This window comes from Punica granatum, chromosome 1, assembly GCF_007655135.1.
Source record: "Punica granatum isolate Tunisia-2019 chromosome 1, ASM765513v2, whole genome shotgun sequence".
NCBI lineage: Eukaryota > Viridiplantae > Streptophyta > Magnoliopsida > Myrtales > Lythraceae > Punica > Punica granatum.
This window is the reverse complement of record NC_045127.1, coordinates 850132-873866: the sequence shown is the minus strand read 5'-3', so window position 1 is coordinate 873866 and position 23735 is coordinate 850132. Positions and strand designations below refer to the sequence as shown.

At 36.7% G+C, this 23735-nt stretch overlaps 2 protein-coding genes across 3 annotated transcripts; both read left to right on the top strand.

The window, feature by feature from the left end:
* The first annotated feature begins 2120 nt into the window (after positions 1-2120).
* On the top strand, positions 2121-6418 carry LOC116193862 (boron transporter 4-like). Its single transcript, XM_031522609.1, has 14 exons — positions 2121-2281; positions 2623-2728; positions 2824-2906; positions 3236-3428; positions 3729-3867; positions 3957-4122; positions 4217-4383; positions 4464-4637; positions 4700-4795; positions 4902-5018; positions 5126-5445; positions 5610-5889; positions 5999-6136; positions 6243-6418. Exons 1-14 carry the CDS (start codon positions 2185-2187, stop codon positions 6276-6278), a joined length of 2112 nt encoding a protein of 703 aa, XP_031378469.1. The 5' UTR covers positions 2121-2184; the 3' UTR covers positions 6279-6418.
* An 11642-nt stretch (positions 6419-18060) lies between these two features.
* Positions 18061-22564, top strand: LOC116211129 (boron transporter 4-like). Of its 2 annotated transcripts, XM_031545366.1 has the most exons (14): positions 18061-18221; positions 18563-18668; positions 18764-18846; positions 19185-19377; positions 19671-19809; positions 19920-20085; positions 20180-20346; positions 20427-20600; positions 20663-20758; positions 20864-20980; positions 21099-21418; positions 21584-21863; positions 21974-22114; positions 22249-22564. In XM_031545366.1, exons 1-14 carry the CDS (start codon positions 18125-18127, stop codon positions 22282-22284), a joined length of 2115 nt encoding a protein of 704 aa, XP_031401226.1. In that variant the 5' UTR covers positions 18061-18124; the 3' UTR covers positions 22285-22564. The 2 variants fall into 2 exon arrangements, with proteins under 2 accessions (XP_031401226.1, XP_031401232.1); XM_031545372.1 differs by lacking the exons at positions 18061-18221; positions 18563-18668; positions 18764-18846; positions 19185-19377 and adding an exon at positions 19447-19546.
* Positions 22565-23735: the final 1171 nt, after the last annotated feature.

Here is a 23735-nt window from a genome sequence, read left to right as displayed (position 1 = left end):
AAGCTCATAAAAACTTAATTAAGCAAATTTTTCATTCAAATGATTGGGTCATTTTATCTAAAAGTATTCAAATTTAAGAAAATTAATTCGTGAAACATCAGTTATAATAAATAACATAATTATGAAGTTTTAAAATGTTTTGATAAGCTCTAAGAGTATCATTTTTTCATCAATTAAGACGAACGATTTGACCCAAAAATATTCAAATTTAAAATCAAATTCTTTCAAATTAATTGATAATTGCAATAATATGCATATATTTTACATGAATTCCATCCTTAAAGAACTTTTAATTTATATTTTTCGATCATGAATATGAATTTATCACATTAAAGTTTATACACTATAACATTTACATATTAACATGGACTATAAATCTATACCAATTATTATTTTTATATTTAAATTTTATAATATAATTTTTTTATAAAATTCATACAACTCATTGGGTATAATAAGCTTTTATATATATATATATATATATATGCGTGTTTTCCATCAATTACATGATGGCATCAATAAACTTTATGCTATACCGACCTATTTACTTTTTACATATAGATATCTAGAATCTTCTTCTGAGGTTGAAATATATTTGAAGTCAAATTAGTTGGCCAATAGATATATATATTGTTCCTGAGCACTCACATTAAGCCTTTTCCCCGTTAATTTCAATTTTTTTAAAAAAAACTTTACTTTCTTTCCTAAAAATAATAAATATTAAAATTTAAAATAAGAATTTTCAGAATTGTCTTGTTCATGGCCATTTTCAATTTCCGTTGACCTTTTCATTAGAAAAATATTATTTTTTAAGTTTTTTAAAAAACACAAAAATGAGAAAATTATATGAAGAAATAAATAAAAATAAAGATGCTTGAAGAAAATTATATCTTGTCCCCGCTGACCTCCGCCTGTTCCTTTTGTTACTGCGTATTTTTCATTTGTTTTGATTTTATCTTTTTAAAGAATTAATGGGAAACTAGTGAATGAATGAAAAACGAAAAACTTGACGGGAAATAAGCAATTGGCTTCAAATTAAATAATTTTTAAAATACGTACTTTAATTTCTAATAACTTTTGATTTGGCAATATTTAGGAAACAGATAGGAAAGTATCGATTTTTTTTAAAAAAAATTAACCCCCTTTTTGGAGGGAATAGTGTTAACCCCTTTGCATATGTTTTATATCTAGCCAGGTGGGTTTCAATCAGTTTGTACAATATATATCGTCAGGTGTCATAAACGTCAAGAAACTGTGATTTGGAAAAAAAAAATTTATGCTATTTATATGGCACGTAATCAATATAAGTAGTGCACCATAAACATAAAACACATCAAGATGCTTGCCAACTTGCATACAATTTTATATGTGAACCACAAAATATATTATATAAATAAATGGACCGATTCCTCGTACCTGGGCAAGGAAGAGGACAAAGAGGGGAAGTTTGGTTTAAGAAAGCTGCCTTTTCAACCCAAGAATCCGTTGAGGAATCTGTCGAGTCACTGGCGGAACACGTATTCTAATTTTCTTTTGGTTGAAAGAAATCTGCCACTCCGATCAATTCAGGTTCAGACTATATTGATACACTTGTGTATTTCTAATTGATTCATATTCGAGTAAGATTAACTCATTAACGGCTGCAATTCTCGAAACGTAAATTTTTCGATTCACTAACTATTATTTTAATTTTTTTATATACTATTTAATATTCTGAAATTCAATGATCTCGAATAATTCAGAATTGAATCGGAAAAGCTCTTGAGATAAAGCTCTCGTAAAATGGATTATTTTCATTCCTTTTTGGTCTATATTATATATTTTTATGAAGTTTAATAATTCTCAACTAATTCAGTTCGAACTGGGTCAACTATCGTGGGTAAAACTCTTCAAGTGCAAATTTTTTTTTCCATTCGTAAAATTTCAAACTGAATGTCGAGACATTAATTAAGAGGAATAAGTAATGCATACTTAAACCGACACCAGCTCATATTGATATCTTTTTCGGTAAGAGAACTAACGGGGCAAGAGCCCAATGTTGATTTCTTTTAATAATTGTGCAGGAAATTTAGTCTCGCTATGTGGGCCCCACTCTCACGCGAGAGAGTGAGATTGGACCAGACCAGCAAATCAACATTTCCGGAATGTCTGGTTCTGACGCGCCTGGTCCTATTTAAGTCCTCCATGAATGTCCCTGCCCTTCGTCTTCCTGAACAACTTGAACAACAGTGCATTTGCCTTGTTTCCCGCCCAACAGATTCTGAGGCCCAGAACTTTTCAGGTAACACTGCCATTCCCAATAGCTCCACGACACGAGTCGGGTTATATGTATTATATGGGTGTTTTTCGTTCTTACTACTGTAGCTTAATGTGATGATATAATCTGTTTATTCATGCCTTCTTCCGTATAGCTATTTATTGTTTAATTACGTTTCTTTCTCCTCCATACATAGTCTATTATATCCTGATCAAGCTTTGGAGTCATCTTGATCAATTGTCCGATATACACTGGCTACCGCGATATCACTTGGATATATAGCTTTTATTTTTCCTTCCTTTGCCATCGGTTCTAGCAAGGATATGCAGAAAATAATTCAATGTTGGATATTTTACTTGCATCAGAGATGGAGAGCATCAAATCTCCATTTCGAGGAATAGCGGTGGATTTCAGAGGTCGAGTGTCGTGCTACAAGGAAGATTGGATCTCGGGTCTTCATTCAGGAATTGGGTATCTATATATTGTTGAAATAATTATACTCCTTGAACTGCAAATATCGCTCCATATTTATCTTAAAGTTCCTGCTTGTTTAAATTTTTTGTCAGGATTTTGGCCCCAACAGCATATATTTTCTTTGCCTCTGCACTCCCAGTTATTGCCTTCGGTGAGCAGCTCAGTAGAGATACAGGTAACTCATCAACTCTCTGTGTTAGCATACTTAGGGAACCGTAACATAATCGAACATGGAAAATCAGTTGTTATTTCAACCTTACTAAGTTCGTGTTCGCAAAAACTTGATTTCGTATTTGATATATCTTAAGAGGAAATGAAACAAAGAACAGTGGACATGGAGATCAATCGTGTGCAGATGCCAGGAATCAGAAAGCTGGTTAGAGATCGATCGACTTTAAGATTATTTATGGAAACCAAGCATGCAGTTCTATCCTACTGCCGACAAATAAATGCAGCCTTCTAGTTTCATGAACTGTTGTAAAAGATGCTTTTTGCTGTTCACAGATGGAAGCTTGAGTGCTGTTGAAACATTGGCATCTACCGCCATATGTGGCATCATACACGCCATATTCGGTGGACAGCCACTTCTAATACTCGGAGTTGCAGAACCCACCATCATCATGTACACTTATCTTTACAACTTTGCCAAAGGAAGGGAGGACTTGGGGCAGGACCTATACATGGCTTGGGCAGGATGGTAATTTAGATTGAACACCAATCTCTCTTTGAAAATTAAATGGTTTGGTGATCAAGATTTTCCTGCTTATCGTCAGCTCTTTTTGCTTTTTTTTTTATTATAATGGAGGCCTGTGGACCTAGTACTATCGTCATATCATTTCTAGCTACTTTTCCAAGATATGGGAGAAGAAGATGTAAATGAAATAAAAATATTAAAAATTGTAACGGAGAATGTTTCACCGAAAATTAAGAAGTGACTACATGTATAGCCAAGTAGATTCAAGAATCTATTCAACTGATTTGGTAGTTATGATTGCAGGGTGTGCGTTTGGACTGCTCTGATGCTATTTTTGCTTGCAATATTCAATGCCTGTGACATAATCAACCGATTCACAAGAGTTGCGGGAGAGCTTTTCGGGATGTTGATCACTGTACTCTTTATTCAAGAGGCCATCAAGGTGCACTCCAATTCTGCCCAAGAAACGACTTATACTCAGGCTTAATTCTATATCTCTATCTTTGATCAAAATAATGTGTGCAATGGCAGGGAGTCGTGAGCGAGTTTAAGGTCCCTGAAGCCGAAGACCTGAACCTGGAGAAGTATCAGTTCCAGTGGCTTTACACAAATGGACTCTTAGGGATAATATTCACCTTTGGCCTTCTTTACACTGCCTTGAAGAGCAGGAAGGCGAGATCTTGGTTATATGGAACAGGTTCATAATCTCTCATCGAGTTGCATTTAAATCTAAAAAGGTAGATTGGGCGTACGGTAACAAGGTCTTTTCTTTGTTGTCTGGTTTTCTATAGGTAGCCTCAGAAGCTTCACTGCAGATTACGGGGTACCGCTAATGGTAATAGCTTGGACAGCGCTTTCCTTTAGCATGCCCAGTAAAGTTGCTTCTGGTGTTCCGCGGAGGCTGTATAGCCCGTTGCTGTGGGATTCTGCTTCATATCACCATTGGACTGTGATTAAAGTAACCAGATCTTCATGAAATGATCAATTTCTTCTCGGTTCTTCGACCGAAGAAGTTAAAATAGAAATTTTTTATTTTAGGATATGAGCAGGGTCCCACCAACATATATCTTGGCGGCCTTCATTCCTGCTTTGATGATCGCTGGGCTCTACTTCTTCGACCACAGCGTGGCGTCGCAGCTAGCACAACAGAAGGAGTTCAATCTGAAGAAGCCGACTGCTTATCACTATGATATCTTAATCCTTGGATTCATGGTATGTAAGAATCTTCGTAAATTAAATGGCTAGACCCAACCAGTAATATAAAACTGTATCAGACTTTGCTTTGCGGGTTGGTTGGGTTGCCCCCATCGAATGGTGTCCTCCCGCAGTCTCCCATGCACACTAAGAGCCTTGCAACTCTAAAGAGGCAGGTCAGTAACCTAGCTAACTACTGTAAATCCAATTTGTTAAAAAGTTGCATGAGACCATTCTCCAAGTCATCTTATTGTCCCGAAATGAGGATTTTTTCGGTTACAGTTTATTAGAAGGAAAATGGTAAAGAGCGTGAAGGAGAGTATTAAGCAGAAAGCTAGCAACTCGGAGATATATGACAAGATGCAAGATGTTTTCATAGAGATCGAAGACACTCCTGTTGTAAGTTCCATTCCATCACTCACCCTTGAAATCGCCTTTAACACTTTCTCAGAAATGGTTATATTTCTTAAGGTCATTCAGTTTAATGTTCATATGCCATACTACAGACTTCTCCTCTAGTTAAGGAGCTAGAAGATCTGAAGGAGGCAGTTACCAAATCCGAAAAGGACCAAGCAGAAAAAGTAACATCTGATCCCACGATTCACATAGATGACCACTTGCCTGTTCGAGTGAATGAGCAAAGAGTGAGCAATCTGCTGCAGTCGCTCCTGGTGGCAGCATCTGTATGTGCTATCCCAGTCATTAAGCTCATCCCAACATCAGTTCTCTGGGGATATTTTGCTTATATGGCAATCGACAGCCTCCCCGGAAACCAATTATGGGAACGTATGCTCTTTGTCTTCATCACTCCTGCACGTCGCTACAAGTAAGATTGCACTCTTCTTATTTAACCTTTAGTCACAGGAGAATATATAGTTGTTTGTGGCTATATTCATGGGCTAATCGGCCCTTTGAGTTGGTTCATACGTTAGTTTTGTGCGATCACTTTGAAAGTCGACTGGTTGCATGACAAGGTCTGGCAATTTATAGGGTGTTCGAGCGAGCGCATGCCTCGTTCATTGAATCAGTGCCTTTCAAGTACATAGCAGCATTCACACTACTCCAGTTCGTGTACTTGCTCCTGTGCTTCGGGATCACGTGGATTCCAATCGCAGGAATCCTATTCCCCCTCCCATTCTTCATCCTCATAGCCATAAGGCAGCATGGGCTGCCCAGGCTATTCTCTCCCTACCATCTTCAGGAATTGGACGCTGCCGAATATGAAGAGATAGCAAGGACCCCAGAACTCTCCCTCAGCCTATCTCATCGAGTATGCATGAACATTCTCACATTAATTCCCCTTCAGTCCCTTGATTCAAGAGTGCTTCTACGCTTTCATGGCTTGAAAGGTGAAAAATTATTGTGATCTAATGTATCAGGAGAATGAGGCGCCTGAATTGGGCGGTATGGAAGGCAGGATGCAAGTTTGTGATGCCGAGACTTTGGATGAGCTTACAACAAGCAGAGGAGAGCTGAAGGTTAGGACTTCGAGCTTCAGCGAGCACAGAAGTGACCACGTAAGATACAAAATTTATTCATGCTCCAAGACATTTTCTCTTCTAGTATGTATTAAGGCTAACCGTGTTCATTGTGTTTAAACTCCCTTTCTTTCCCGGTTTTTAGCAGGTGCGCCCTGAAGAAATCGTCCCCGAAGATTAATTTGGTTTCGATGTTCCCGTGGAACTAATGGAAAGATTATTATGGCAATAGTAAGGGAGGTCATATGTATGTTCTACAGAAGCCACACACATGATGGAGTGAACTTCGGGACATCTCGACATGGGGGGGGGGGGGGGGGGGGGGGGGGGTGAAGAGTAGGTCTCTTCTTCTTCTTTTTTTCTGTGAAAGCACGAGAAGTTGGTTTGTTTTAGGTACTTCGTTACATTTCGAACATAATGTTGAGTTTGTTGTTTGTACAGCTTTCTTTTTCAGTTAGTAAGGAGATGTAAGGGTTTAATAAAAAAAATAAAAACTAAATAAAGTACCACGGGAAGTTCTACTATAAGAATCAATTTAAAAAACCTCTTGAAATTCATACAATAACGCATGTCACTACAAGACGTTCCATTTCTTATTTTTAATATTATGTTAGTTCTCTCGGTAATTTTTTATAATTAAACAATGAAAGAAAGACCGAGTAATTCAATGTCTCGATTGTTCAATAATGTTGATCTTTGACTGTACCGCGCAAGCTCCCTAGTCGCCACAACAATCTGCCAGACCAGCTTGAATTATTAAGAGGTCCTACCAGATCATGCAAATGGACATGAGTTGATCGAAATCCACGGGGCTTTCTAATGATATAATCAAGCATCTCGTTGTTACATGAGAGCCATCTTCTCCTCTGTGCAGTAAAGTGAGGCTTCGATGGTATATATTTGCCTGAAAAGAAACTCCCTATTATTGTAAAATCAAAAGACACATAATACGTTTCACCCGGATCATCAAATTAAAAGTACAGGTTTAATTTACACTAGGATTTAAAAGTACAGGTTTAAAAATATCAGCTTGGAGTGGAGAATAAAAAGTACCCAAGAACATCTCTCTATATCATGTTCGAATTCCATAGTTGTCAGGCTTGTTATATGCAAATCTCTTTACATATATAAACAAATCGAGGCCCCAGCTATTCCTACTCAACCTCTTTCTAATAAACCCCTCGACAGGCATAGTGTGTCATCCTAGTTCACACAAATTATACCAGTTTAGACGCTTCCTAAATCTAAGCCAATTCAGTTCACTATGTATGAAGAAAGTTTCATAACCCACTGATGCCAATCTCCATAAAGCAGCTAGAAAAACCAATTTGGAGCTAAATTCGCCAAACTACTCATAATCACAGCGATGGAGTTAATCAATTGTGTTACTGTCCCGTTAATTAGAGTAGAATCAAGCTTAGGGGCTGTGAAACAGCTCGAGGGCTGCTGGTGGTTGCAGATAGCTCGATTGGCATGTGAGATCAGGGGGCTCTGTGATTGGCACTTGTGCATGGTGTCGGGGCTCATCGAATGGCAAGGGTCGCTGAGACGAGTCCCTCGTCATCACCGGTGGATCTCCACATGAATGGATTCGTCGGAGCCTCAATATGTTGCTTGGTGCTACTTACTTATCGTCGGAGAAGAAGATTTTTTTTAAGGAAGAACATTTTTTTTTTCTTTCCAAGTGAGGGATGGCGGCTTGGGTTCCAAATTGGAGGCCTAGGCTTTATCAACTCACTATGTTTTCTTTAACACAACTAAGCTCTACAAAACAAAAGGAAAAGAAAAGAAAGACTAAAAACAATGGTGAAATTAGTCCGACTCCTAAATTTAGAACGGTACAAAAATACCAAAATAAAAATAATGATTGAATACTCCCTTGAATCTATGTAGGTGTTTCTCTTGAATTGCACGATAGCACCACTCCCTTGTTTGTCACTTCAGCTCATTCCTTAATCTTCGAACCCTTTCTTTCAGTTCTTCATATAGTGCCTGCAATAAAAATCTACACAAATCATCCCAATTTTTAAATTGTTACTTTCTTGGTAACATAATTTTTTTTCAATTTAGGTAATTGAAAGAAAATTAGAAGTCCATCTTGATTTATCGTTCTTAGCAAACGTGGTGTAGGTTCTAACCACTTTTGAACTCCAAGAAAATTCATATCTTCAAATTATCCTCGTGAAGTGGTAAATCCTCGGGTGGATCTTCCAGATCGCTTGCACCGTCATGTGGCATGGCATTGGGTCCTTCTTGATCTTTTTCCTCAGTCGATGTGGCATCATCCTCGAGTTTTACAATGCTGACGCTTGTGGTCGTGTGTACCTCAAATTGTTGTTCACATTGCACTGTGGTTATAGTGACTTTGATAATTCCTTCCTTCGCTCCCTTTGTCTCTCAATTCCCCAGCATGTAGCTTAGGATTCCTCTAAAAAAGTTGACATTGATTGTAAGTAATACTTGAATCGTTCCTCTATACTTGGCTCTTCTTCTGGAAATGGGTGTCATTGTTGCAATTCATATCCGTATGAATTCGCCCACACTGCTTGTTGATCTTGCCACGTGAAGCTAGGTGGATTCCTCTAATCCGCGTAACCCTTAGCTATATGTCTCATCATCATGCTCACCATCGATGGCTCATCATCATTGGACCACATCTTATTATTGTACCTACAAAAATTCAAGAAAGGAAACTAGCTTATGCTCGAAAATATAATATAAAGCTTGTTCAACAATTAAGTTGTTTGGTATCAAAAGTAGTAGAAATTTTATAAAACAAATTCCCGGCAAGGTGAATAGGTATATTTTCTTAATTCTTAAGGTGAATAGGTATATTTTTATCCTACTCACAAATCAACTGTAAACCCAAATCAACCCCCGAAACGATCTATCAAAGCCGATCTTAGGCTAGTCTACTCCTAATCTATATCTAGAATTCTCCATTCAAGTTCATCTAAACTATTGAAATCAATACAATTGGTGATCGGGCAATTGTAAACATTAAGCACGGAGATAGACTAAATAGATTAGAATCATAAACTTATTAGATCAAAAGAAAATAATCAAATTAATTACATGCAAGTTCAATTGCAATCCTAGCTTATGGAATTAGCCCATAAGAATTAGAAAACACGCGGACGAATTTAACATAGACATTAAATTCAAAAGAGATTCACAAAAGTATTGAGAAAACTCCCCAAAACTCAAGTCGACTTCTTCTCTATGGTGTTTTCCTCTTCTTTGCCGTCCACACATTGAGGCTCACGGCCATTTGTGCTTTTATAGGAAAAAATATGAAAAACTTTATAAATCTAGTTTCCTATCTGTTAGAGTTTAAATTCCTAAAATCAAGCTCAAGAGATATCTACGTAATCTTCTCTTCCAAACTTGGTCTTTGAAATATTCCATCCTTCATACCCAATTTCCTCGAGTTCACACGCTTCCGGAAACTTCTCAAAATAACTTAGGTGCCAAGTCGAGACAATTTCCGTAGCTCTTGATGAATAATGGGGCCAAATCCCGGTCCATCTAAATAATCCTCATCCTCTCTTAAAAACGTCCATTCGTCGATCTGGAACTCTCGAGCACTCCTAGGTCCGCAAATATCTATCCAAAAATAGAACTCAATCAATCGCACAAAATTCATAGGACTAATCTAATTAATCACATAGAAGTGAGAGAAAATACTTGACAACCTAGAAAATAGAAATAAACTAAAAATTGACCAATAAACTACTAAACTCAACTTATTCAAGGACCTAGCATCGATTTATAGCCCAAAAGTACATAAATTAACTCGTATCTATCAAGTTATCAATTATCACAACGATAATCGATGAATTGGTTGCATTATGTTGTCTGGCAATTTATAGAGTGCTTGAGCAAGTGCATACCTCATTTGTTGAGTTGGGGCCTTTCAAGTACATAGAGGCGTTCACGCTATTCCAGTTTGTGTACTTGCTCCTCTGCTTCGGAATTACATGGATACCAATCCCGGGAATCTTACTCCCCCACCCCTCTCTTCCCATTCTTCATCCTCATAAGCGGAAGGCAGCATATACTGCCCAAGTTTTTCTCTCCCCGTCATCTTCAGGAATTGGAAGCTGCCAAGTACGAAGAGATAGCTTGGACCCCAAGACTCTCCCTCAGCCTATCTCGTCGAGTATGTGCACTCTTCAGTCCTTATGAATGCTTTATCTACACTTTGATGGCCTGAAGGGTGAAGAATTGATTGTGGTTTGATGTATCAGCTGAACAAGGCGCCGCACTTGGGAAGTATGGAAGGCAGGATGGAAGTTTGTGATGCCAAGACCTTGGATAAGCTTACTACAAGCAGAGGAGAGCTGAAGGTCAGGACCATGAGCTGCGGCGAGTACAGAAGTGGGCCAAGTAAGACGCAAAATTTTATGATGTTCCAAGACATTTTCCAGGTCCCTTTGCTGAGCGCTTAATGCGTTTAATTGAAGTTCATCATTCTAAATGAGGCTTTTTTTTCTGTTTTCCAGCCGGTGCACCGGCAAGAAATCGTCCCCGAAGATTGATGGGATTCCGTTCTCCCGGGGAACAAATGGAAAGATGATTATGGCATAGCAACAGCAGAGACACGGTATATGTTATACAGAAGTAGGCATAACTGAGTGGACAGACTTCAGAATTTGACTAGAGGTATGCGTGCTACGCACGGGGAATGACATAAAATATGTAATGTTCAAATGATGTTAAAATACCGACTTAGCAAATACCGACTCGTTATGACAGAAAGCATCTGCACTGGAAAAAGCAATCAATAGAAGAAAAATCATCTTAAGATCTCGAAGGATGATGATTAGAATATTTACCGCGCTCGAGAATTTAGAATTAGAACTCTATAATTTATCTGGGACAATATAATAAGCATTCTTAAAATTTTTGAATCGTGGATGATGTCGGTTAACATGGACGGACTCACATAATGGCTGAGTTTCTTTTGTTGTTCTTATTTGGCACGAGACATAAGGGCTGAGTTTATGTTGAGAGCGCCCGACGTTGTGTCAACCTGATGGGCCGTTCTCAAGTGAATAATGGGCTCACTGTCTGAAAGGGCTGGCCTAGTCTGCATCTTCCCCTTTCATAATCCACAAACACCGCATCCATCGTGGCCCATTATCTCAGCCACCCTCAGGTATTATATATAGGGAGGTACTTGAACTGACTCAAGCATATCGCAGGAAGAACGATGGGAACACCCGTAATCCTCTTTTATTGCAGGTGTCACCCGGAAGATCAGGCAGAGCGACCTGAGCCTAGGATCATGTGGGCCGCTCACGGTATCCATCGTCATCACTATTCAATGAAATATGATATAAAATATGTGAAACTGAAAACCCAATACATGTGATGCAGAGGATAGAAAACATAGAAGAACAACTGATTGGTCATGATAGGATTTCATAAACAATACTTTTAGAAAAGTGCGAAAATAAAATCGTATTGCAATTTCTAAACCAAACAATATGTTAAATCTTCATCAATGAATAAATTAAAATAATACATGACAATCTAAATGTGACTAATAGTTGCAAAATTACTATTGAACTTTTCAAACTTTAACAAAAAATTACTCTAAGTTTTAACCAAAAGTTACTCCAATTCTATTGAGGGTTTATTCGGATTTTGATTTTATAATTGAAAATGTTATTTTTTTTCTTAATAAAAAAAATTGGTCCAATGCTAAATTAAATGATTAAAACTAAAATGACAACAGAATATATGAAACCAACCCGTGCTATGTACAAGAGAGAGCAGTGCTATTAAATAACACTTGCTTTTATAATTAAGTATGTATAGCTTAAAGTAAAAAAATAAATCGTTATCTTGATATTTAGGAAACTTATGACTTTAAACGCACGAAAAGGAAAAATTGACCTAATAAAGAAATGGACTAAAATCAATCAATTTTCCTGCGAAAGGACTGGCCAAATGAAGAGCGAACGAGAGAGGAGTCCCGTGAGAGAGATAGTGAAAGTTTTTTTTTTTCCTACAATTATAAAGGAGATTCATGAGTCTAGTATAATAGAAAAATAACATTTTATCTAATAAAGGGCATAGGTAGTCTTACTTGAATATCGAACTTGTTGATCTTCGGTTATTCCTATAACTTATCAAAAAAATATCGAATTTGAAACTTCTTGATTGTCAGATGAATACATGCGTCACTCCTAAACATAGTCTAAATGTTTAATAAAAAAAATTTCTTCTTCAATTTGTTGTCGTAGTACAGAAGAAAATATACACTATAAAATAGAAAGGCCCGTCATTGAATATTACGTGGTCAAACAATATGATCAGCCTTTGGATCTCCACATACATAAGTCTTTATTCAAATCTTTGCTAACGTTAGGGATGACCACATATTGGATGTGATGGGCTTTACCAAACCATATGCAAACAATGAATGAATTTTAGTTCCCATGGTGGAAGGCCTTTTCTCTTTCTAATCTCTCTCTACCTTTCTCTGTCAAGCCAAACCCTCGCCTGACCTCACCGCTGGTGACGCATTCAACTCCGGCTGGGATCATCCGGTGACTCTTCGTCTTCCTCTTTCCTTGTAATTAGCTCTCCTTCTTCCATACTTTCAAAACCAATAATGTCCATTCCGATTAGGACCACACTCTCAACTGGACTAATTATGCCTCCTGCCAGTCCAAATCAATCTTTTTGTGGCTTTCCTTTTTGTTAATTGATTTTGGACGAGTCTTGGCTCCCCTAGAGATGCTCACTAGTTTGAACAGATCAAGACAGTCGCTAGTTTGAACCGATCGAGGAAGTTTAGCTGCTTGATTGCTTTAAATTCTTTGGTTTGATTGTTTTGGTTTCACTATCTTGGGATTTGTTTATTTAGGATTAAGTTAATTGATTTCTGTTTAGGAATGTGATATGTGTTAGGAGCCTACGCATGGATACTGACCCAAGGTATTCTCTTTGCTCTATATCCAAAAACGGAGATAGAAATTCACCCGTGGATTAATGGACTAGATTGAAGATTCCCCAGCCTGATTTTTACTAGGGTCCATAGTGAATTATTACAGAAAGGTAGCCAACCGAGATTATTGGTTTCAAGAGGCTTGCTACAACTATAGTGTCCTTATTCGATGTGATTTTACATTTATTTTTCATTGCAGTTTGCCCGGCGAGTCAACTATTGTATTTGATTCTTGTAATTTCTACTTGGGTATTTTTTGTTATATCCACTATTGTAGTAGACCGTTGTATGCGTTTGGATATCAATGAAGAATCTCATTAGAGCTCTCAGCCTAGAAGCAGCTGTTAGCTAGAGAAGCTCTGGCAGTCTGCCCGTGTCCCTAATTCCTCTAGGCCTGAAAAACGTTAGATTCTAATAAGAAAGAGAAGAAGTCAACCTCTCCCTCCCCGTAGGGCACCTTTGACTAGAGGAGTTGCTGAGCTCTGACTTCTTGAGTTCGGAATTTCCTATTTGTCAACGAAAAGGGACGGAGTAGTTGATATCACTCTTCCTACATTAATTCTTCTTTTTTTTCCCTTGAGAAATAAACAATTGGAGCGAATAATATATATATATACACACACATAGTTCTCCCCAAAATAAAAACCAATATATGGGTTTTCACCTTTTTGTCTCTTTCTTGATATATGGGATTATTGTAATGGGAACTTCATGATAATTATTAATTACCACTATATTAATTTTATTAATTTGACTTTTATGTGTGCGTGTCTCAATACTTCACGTAATGGACAAGAAGATATATACGTGCATGAACATGGCACTAAACATACGAGAACGAATTGGAGACTGAAAGAAAACCCCTCTACTCTATCGATCGCCTCAACACGAGAATAAGAGCAGAGACTAGCCAGGGAGGAGTACTGCAGATAGAAGATAGTCCACAATTTATCAGTATGAACAATGATATAACTTTTTCAAACCTCAAACCATACATTGTATTTCTTCCAGAATCTCTCTTCCTTCCTCTGGGACATGTTTACGTCCATTTGTTATTGTTAGTACTTAATTAGAAACCATCATCGACCTACCATACATGTTATAATTAAAAAGAATATATAATAACGGGTGCAGACAATATAGAAGACTCTCGAACATTGTCCACCCGAATGATATAAACGTGTGGCTAGTTAATTTTATCATATTATTAGTGATGTCTTGATTTGCTTAAATAAACAAAGAAGAAATCATAATGAATGTAGAAAAATCAGCAAGTGAGCATCATCAGACGACGAGAGAGATGAAAATTCTTTGAACCTACGTGTGATTGAGACACAAACTTCCGCGTCACAGTCAACGCGCATGCCATGTTCTTTTGACGTCCTGTCTGGCCAGGCCAAAACCAACATAGATAGAAATGCCGGCACTGGACATATGACATGGCCGTACATAGTCACTACGGTCCCCGCTGGCTACCAGCCAACCCCCACCAGAGGCTCGAGACTCTAAGCTAGCAAGTCATATTTATGTTACTTAGTGATATTATTTAATTTGGGCGGAGATTCGAATGATGCCGCGGATCGAAAAATTTCATCAATTTTTTATTTATTATAATACTTGGTGTAATAATTAATATAGATTATAACTAAAACTAATTATATATCGTGAATTGTGTAGCTGACCTAGATTTTTCAAAAGTTTATCCTAAGTAATATTTTGATACGTTAAAAGCTAATATTACTAAACTTAATTTGAATTTTCAATAATTGTAATTGGAATAAGCCTTATTAAGTGGGCAAATTTTGCTTGTAGTACAAGTTTGTAACTCATTAAAAGCGTATTGTTGTCACCACTAAGTCAATACCTAAGCGAAATAGCTTCAATCGACATGTTGGCATAATCTCGCTTGCGTTTCATTAAAAACATAAGGACATTTTTAACATCACAAATGAAAGAACATTACTTAAACTGCTAGTAAATTAAAATAAGTTTTTACCAATATAAATTGATTTTAAATGATTTAGCACTTGCGATGGGAAAAAATCTACAATCAAAAGAAAAATTATATTGATCTAGCGTAGATCATCAACCAACGTATATATTTTGAAAATTAATCAATAAATAAAATTCACATAATAATTAATTAATTAAGTTGATTTAGAAACAATATAAAACATACGTGGCATTCAATCGAAGGCAGAAGAGAGGGAAGAGAGAAATAGCGAGAGAAGAGAGAAGGAGAGCGACGAATAAAAAAAATATGAAAGTTAATTATATATGTATAATAGATTTATAATTCTAATTCAATGGTTGTTACTTGTTATTGAGTAAAAATATTTCATTTAATGTAATATCATCACGTGTCTTTCTCCATTATAATAATAATAGATAATAAAACATCAGTTAGATAGATGAGCTATAGCAGGTAGTCAAAAGTCAAAGAAATAGAAAACTATTTGTGGCTGGTGAAGAAGATAAGAATATCAACATTTGTTTTTTGGTTTAGCTATGTATATAATACACGTTTCGCCTATATACATGTCTCGGTAATTAAATGATGACATCATATATATTTTTCATTAATTTTTACTAAAATCCAAATACATATATATATATATAGTTGATAACACTCTAATAAATAAATAATAAATCGATTACTAATTCATATTGTTAATATACAATATAAAAATTAAATGATGATAGTTAATATTATAATTAATAATAAAATATGAACATAAAAAAATATTCAATGATGCATGAAAGAATATTTCAAATTTTCACGTCATATTATTAATGAATAAATATATCCATATTGAGAATATAAATTATCATTTATAATCATATAAACTCAAAATCAATTTAAAAATTTTAAGAATTATAACTAAGCTCATAAAAACTTAATTAAGCAAATTTTTCATTCAAATGATTGGGTCATTTTATCTAAAAGTATTCAAATTTAAGAAAATTAATTCGTGAAACATCAGTTATAATAAATAACATAATTATGAAGTTTTAAAATGTTTTGATAAGCTCTAAGAGTATCATTTTTTCATCAATTAAGACGAACGATTTGACCCAAAAATATTCAAATTTAAAATCAAATTCTTTCAAATTAATTGATAATTGCAATAATATGCATATATTTTACATGAATTCCATCCTTAAAGAACTTTTAATTTATATTTTTCGATCATGAATATGAATTTATCACATTAAAGTTTATACACTATAACATTTACATATTAACATGGACTATAAATCTATACCAATTATTATTTTTATATTTAAATTTTATAATATAATTTTTTTATAAAATTCATACAACTCATTGGGTATAATAAGCTTTTATATATATATATATATATATGCGTGTTTTCCATCAATTACATGATGGCATCAATAAACTTTATGCTATACCGACCTATTTACTTTTTACATATAGATATCTAGAATCTTCTTCTGAGGTTGAAATATATTTGAAGTCAAATTAGTTGGCCAATAGATATATATATTGTTCCTGAGCACTCACATTAAGCCTTTTCCCCGTTAATTTCAATTTTTTTAAAAAAAACTTTACTTTCTTTCCTAAAAATAATAAATATTAAAATTTAAAATAAGAATTTTCAGAATTGTCTTGTTCATGGCCATTTTCAATTTCCGTTGACCTTTTCATTAGAAAAATATTATTTTTTAAGTTTTTTAAAAAACACAAAAATGAGAAAATTATATGAAGAAATAAATAAAAATAAAGATGCTTGAAGAAAATTATATCTTGTCCCCGCTGACCTCCGCCTGTTCCTTTTGTTACTGCGTATTTTTCATTTGTTTTGATTTTATCTTTTTAAAGAAATTAATGGGAAACTAGTGAATGAATGAAAAACGAAAAACTTGACGGGAAATAAGCAATTGGCTTCAAATTAAATAATTTTTAAAATACGTACTTTAATTTCTAATAACTTTTGATTTGGCAATATTTAGGAAACAGATAGGAAAGTATCGATTTTTTTTAAAAAAAATTAACCCCCTTTTTGGAGGGAATAGTGTTAACCCCTTTGCATATGTTTTATATCTAGCCAGGTGGGTTTCAATCAGTTTGTACAATATATATCGTCAGGTGTCATAAACGTCAAGAAACTGTGATTTGGAAAAAAAAAATTTATGCTATTTATATGGCACGTAATCAATATAAGTAGTGCACCATAAACATAAAACACATCAAGATGCTTGCCAACTTGCATACAATTTTATATGTGAACCACAAAATATATTATATAAATAAATGGACCGATTCCTCGTACCTGGGCAAGGAAGAGGACAAAGAGGGGAAGTTTGGTTTAAGAAAGCTGCCTTTTCAACCCAAGAATCCGTTGAGGAATCTGTCGAGTCACTGGCGGAACACGTATTCTAATTTTCTTTTGGTTGAAAGAAATCTGCCACTCCGATCAATTCAGGTTCAGACTATATTGATACACTTGTGTATTTCTAATTGATTCATATTCGAGTAAGATTAACTCATTAACGGCTGCAATTCTCGAAACGTAAATTTTTCGATTCACTAACTATTATTTTAATTTTTTTATATACTATTTAATATTCTGAAATTCAATGATCTCGAATAATTCAGAATTGAATCGGAAAAGCTCTTGAGATAAAGCTCTCGTAAAATGGATTATTTTCATTCCTTTTTGGTCTATATTATATATTTTTATGAAGTTTAATAATTCTCAACTAATTCAGTTCGAACTGGGTCAACTATCGTGGGTAAAACTCTTCAAGTGCAAATTTTTTTTTCCATTCGTAAAATTTCAAACTGAATGTCGAGACATTAATTAAGAAGAATAAGTAATGCATACTTAAACCGACACCAGCTCATATTGATATCTTTTTCGGTAAGAGAACTAACGGGGCAAGAGCCCAATGTTGATTTCTTTTAATAATTGTGCAGGAAATTTAGTCTCGCTATGTGGGCCCCACTCTCACGCGAGAGAGTGAGATTGGACCAGACCAGCAAATCAACATTTCCGGAATGTCTGGTTCTGACGCGCCTGGTCCTATTTAAGTCCTCCATGAATGTCCCTGCCCTTCGTCTTCCTGAACAACTTGAACAACAGTGCATTTGCCTTGTTTCCCGCCCAACAGATTCTGAGGCCCAGAACTTTTCAGGTAACACTGCCATTCCCAATAGCTCCACGACACGAGTCGGGTTATATGTATTATATGGGTGTTTTTCGTTCTTACTACTGTAGCTTAATGTGATGATATAATCTGTTTATTCATGCCTTCTTCCGTATAGCTATTTATTGTTTAATTACGTTTCTTTCTCCTCCATACATAGTCTATTATATCCTGATCAAGCTTTGGAGTCATCTTGATCAATTGTCCGATATACACTGGCTACCGCGATATCACTTGGATATATAGCTTTTATTTTTCCTTCCTTTGCCATCGGTTCTAGCAAGGATATGCAGAAAATAATTCAATGTTGGATATTTTACTTGCATCAGAGATGGAGAGCATCAAATCTCCATTTCGAGGAATAGCGGTGGATTTCAGAGGTCGAGTGTCGTGCTACAAGGAAGATTGGATCTCGGGTCTTCATTCAGGAATTGGGTATCTATATATTGTTGAAATAATTATACTCCTTGAACTGCAAATATCGCTCCATATTTATCTTAAAGTTCCTGCTTGTTTAAATTTTTTGTCAGGATTTTGGCCCCAACAGCATATATTTTCTTTGCCTCTGCACTCCCAGTTATTGCCTTCGGTGAGCAGCTCAGTAGAGATACAGGTAACTCATCAACTCTCTGTGTTAGCATACTTAGGGAACCGTAACATAATCGAACATGGAAAATCAGTTGTTATTTCAACCTTATTATGTTAGTGTCACGAAAACTCGATCTCCTATTAAATATTACCTGAGAGGAAACGAAACAGAGAATACTGTACATGGAGATCGCTTGTGTGCGGATGCCGGAAACCAGTTTCAGGAATCAGAAAGCTGGTTAAAGATCGATCGACTTTAAGATTATTTATGGAAACCGAGCATGCGGTTGTATCCTACTGCCGACAAATAAATGCAGCCTTTTTGAGTCATGAACCGTAAAAGATGCTTTTTGTTGTTCACAGATGGAAGCTTGAGTGCTGTTGAAACATTGGCATCTACCGCCATATGTGGCATCATACACTCCATATTCGGTGGACAGCCACTTCTAATACTCGGAGTTGCGGAGCCCACCATCATCATGTACACTTATCTTTACAACTTTGCCAAAGGAAGGGAGGACTTGGGGCAGGACCTATACTTGGCTTGGGCAGGATGGTAATTTAGATCGAACACCAATCTCTTTGAAAGTTAAATGGTTTGGTGATCAAGGTTTTCTACTTATCGTTAGCTTCTTCTTTTTTTCTGATTACAATGGAAGTCCGTGAGCTTAGTACTATCGTCAGATCATTTGTAGCTACTTTTCCAAGATATGGGAGAAGCATATGTAAATGATACAAAAATATTAAATCTGTAACAGAGAATGTTTTTCTGAAAATTAAGAAGGGGCTATGTATATAGCCAAGTGGGTTCAAGAATCTATTCAACTGATTCGGTGGTTGTGATTGCAGGGTGTGCGTTTGGACTGCTCTGATGCTATTTTTGCTTGCAATATTCAACGCCTGCGACATAATAAACCGATTCACAAGAGTTGCGGGAGAGCTTTTCGGGATGTTGATCGCTGTACTCTTTATTCAAGAGGCCATCAAGGTGCACTCAAATTCTGCCCATGAAATGACTTTACAATTAGCTTTTAGAGCATATACTCAGGCTTAATTCTATATCTCTATTTTTGATCAAAATAATGTGTGCACTGGCAGGGAGTCGTGAGCGAGTTTAAAGTCCCTGAAGCCGAAGACCCGAGCCTGGAGAAGTATCAGTTCCAGTGGCTTTACACAAATGGACTCTTAGGGATAATATTCACCTTTGGCCTTCTTTACACCGCCTTGAAGAGCAGGAAGGCGAGATCTTGGTTATATGGAACAGGTTCATAATCTCTCATCGAGTTGCATTTAAATCTAAAAAGGTAGATTGGGCGTACGGTAACAAGGTCTTTTCTTTGTTGTCTGGTTTTCTATAGGTAGCCTCAGAAGCTTCACTGCAGATTACGGGGTACCGCTAATGGTAATAGCTTGGACAGCGCTTTCCTTTAGCATGCCCAGTAAAGTTGCTTCTGGTGTTCCGCGGAGGCTGTATAGCCCGTTGCTGTGGGATTCTGCTTCATATCACCATTGGACTGTGATTAAAGTAACCAGATCTTCATGAAATGATCAATTTCTTCTCGGTTCTTCGACCGAAGAAGTTAAAATAGAAATTTTTTATTTTAGGATATGAGCAGGGTCCCACCAACATATATCTTGGCGGCCTTCATTCCTGCTTTGATGATCGCTGGGCTCTACTTCTTCGACCACAGCGTGGCGTCGCAGCTAGCACAACAGAAGGAGTTCAATCTGAAGAAGCCGACTGCTTATCACTATGATATCTTAATCCTTGGATTCATGGTATGTAAGAATCTTCGTAAATTAAATGGCTAGACCCAACCAGTAATATAAAACTGTATCAGACTTTGCTTTGCGGGTTGGTTGGGTTGCCCCCATCGAATGGTGTCCTCCCGCAGTCTCCCATGCACACTAAGAGCCTTGCAACTCTAAAGAGACAGGTCAGTAACCTAGCTAACTACTGGAAATCCAATTTGTTAAAAGTTGCATGAGACCATTCTTCAAGTCATCTTATTGTCCCGAAATGAGGATTTTTTCGGTTACAGTTTATTAGAAGTAAAATGGTAAAGAGCGTGAAGGAGAGTATTAAGCAGAAAGCTAGCAACTCGGAGATATATGACAAGATGCAAGATGTTTTCATAGAGATTGAGGACACTCCTGTTGTAAGTTCCATTCCATCACTCACCCCGGAAATCGCCTTTAACACTTTCTTGTGTTCATTCAGAAAAAGATTATAGTTCTTAAGGTCATATAGTTTAATGTTCATATGCCATACTACAGACTTCTCCTGTAGTTAAGGAGCTAGAAGATTTGAAGGAGGCAGTTACCAAATCCGAAAAGGACCAAGCAGAAAAAGTAGCATCTGATCCCACGATTCACATAGATGCCCACTTGCCCGTTCGAGTGAATGAGCAAAGAGTGAGCAATCTGCTGCAGTCACTCCTGGTGGCGGCATCTGTATGTGCTATCCCAGTCATTAAGCTCATCCCAACATCAGTTCTCTGGGGATATTTTGCTTATATGGCAATCGACAGCCTCCCCGGAAACCAATTATGGGAACGTATGCTCTTTGTCTTCATCACTCCTGCACGTCGCTACAAGTAAGATTGCACTCTTCTTATATAACCTTTAGTCACAGGGGAATATATAGTTGTTTGTGGCTATATTCATGGGCTAATCGGCCCTTTTGAGTTAGTTCATACGATAGTTTTGTGTGATCACTGTGAAAGTCGATTGGTTGCATGACAAGGTGTGGCAATTTATAGGGTGTTTGAGCGAGCGCATGCCTCGTTTGTTGAATCGGTGCCTTTCAAGTACATAGCAGCATTCACACTGTTCCAGTTCGTGTACTTGCTCCTGTGCTTCGGAATCACGTGGATTCCAATCGCGGGAATCCTATTCCCCCTCCCATTCTTCATCCTCATAGCCATAAGGCAGCATGTGCTCCCCAAGCTATTCTCTCCCTACCATCTTCAGGAATTGGACGCTGCCGAATACGAAGAGATAGCAAGGAACCCAGAACTCTCCCTCAGCCTATCTCGTCGAGTAAGCACGGACGTTCTCGCGTTATTTCTTCTTCAGTCCCTTTGATTAGAGAATGCTTCTATGCATTCATGGCCCGCAAGGTGAAAAATTATTGTGATTTAATGTATCAGGAGAAAGAGGCACCTGAATCGGGCGGCGGCATGGAAGGCAGGATCCAAGTTTGTGATGCCGAGACTTTGGATGAGCTTACGACCAGCAGAGGAGAGCTGAAGGTTAGGACTTCGAGCTTCGGCGATCACAGAAGTGACCAAGTAAGATACAAAATTTATTAATTTTACAAGACATTTTCTCCTCTAGTATGTAGTAAGCCAAAGCGTGCTCATTGTGTTCAAACTTTAATCAAAGTTTATCACTCTAAATGAGGCCTTTCTTTCCCGTCTTTTAGCAGGTGCGCCCGGAAGAAATCATCCCCGAAGATTGATTTGGTTTCGAGTTTCCCGTGGAACTAATGGAAAGATGATTATGCCAATAGTCAGGTAGACCATATATATGTTTTACAGAAGCCACACACGTGATTGGGTGGACTTCAGAACATCTCGAGAAAAATAAAGGAGTAGGTCTCTTTTTTTTTTTTCTCGGTGAAAGCACGGGTTCCTTCGGCCCTCACAGCAGACTAATAATCTCTACTGGTCTCGATCAGTGGGTTTGTTTTAGATACTTTGTTAGATTTCGAACATAATGTTGAGCTTTACCTTTGGTAACGTTTTCTTTTTTTGGTTATTAAGAAGAGGTATGGATTTAATAACAAAAAAAATTAAATAAAGTGCCACGGGAAATTCTATTATGAAAATTAAATTCAAAATCACGTTGATTTACGGAAAGTAACTTATGTCACTGTACGATGCTGTCTTCCTCCTCTATGCAGTATATGTGAGGCTTCGATGATATATATATATGCCTTAAAGAAAACTCTACTCTCTATTATTATAAAATCAAAAGACACCTTATCTTTCGCACAGATTATCAAATTAAAAATAATATTATAATTTCCATGTTCATAATAGCTTTTTCTTTTTTTCCACTCGCTCCCTTACGTCTCTTATTTTTTCTCAATCCTCTCTCTATCACCAGTTTATTCACTGTACCCTTCTCACTCTTTACTAAATTGGCCGAGTTTATACTTTTTTTTTCCCTCCTGTAATTATTTGCTATTGTTAATATGTAATTTGTCAAAATTAATCTGTTCTTTTGTTGAATAATTGTTGTGCTCTTCCGCTAAAAGGTTCCTTGACAATCTTAAAAACAGTCGATAGTCAATCTCATTTCCAATAATTTTCAGACCAAAAGTTATGATGCAATATTAAGAACTCACTCCCACCCACCCCTCTTTAATCATTAACTTGTGATCCAAACAAGATATAAAGATTATTTTAGAATAATATGGAGTCCCCTCGTACTTATTTGATTATTGTTTCGCCATACATTTATTACATGAGGATGGTGATTTCCGCGGGCTACAAATAAGGGCCAGAAGCTGATTTACTTGAACATGATGCCGAGCCGTTGTGGCATAATACGTGGTCTCCTTCCCAACCAGTCACATATTGTTTACCATACTGTTGTCCACGTTGCCTCAAAAGGGGGGGGACAAAAACAAAATCAGTACGGTTCAGTTTCGAGCTGCCCCTAAAATTTGCCATATATCTTTATTTGCCCCTTCCTCTATTCAGTTGTCTCACCTCTTTCCCCTGATTCGTTTATGGCGCAGAGATAGACGGGAAAGAAATGCATGTACCCTATCTTGATATAACACAAAGCACCAATACCCAAGGAAAAAAAAACACTATACCGGATAAATCTTTTTATAGATCACGAAGAAGAATAATTTAGAAATATATTCATCATGAAAATCAGAAATTTATGGCTCGTTTG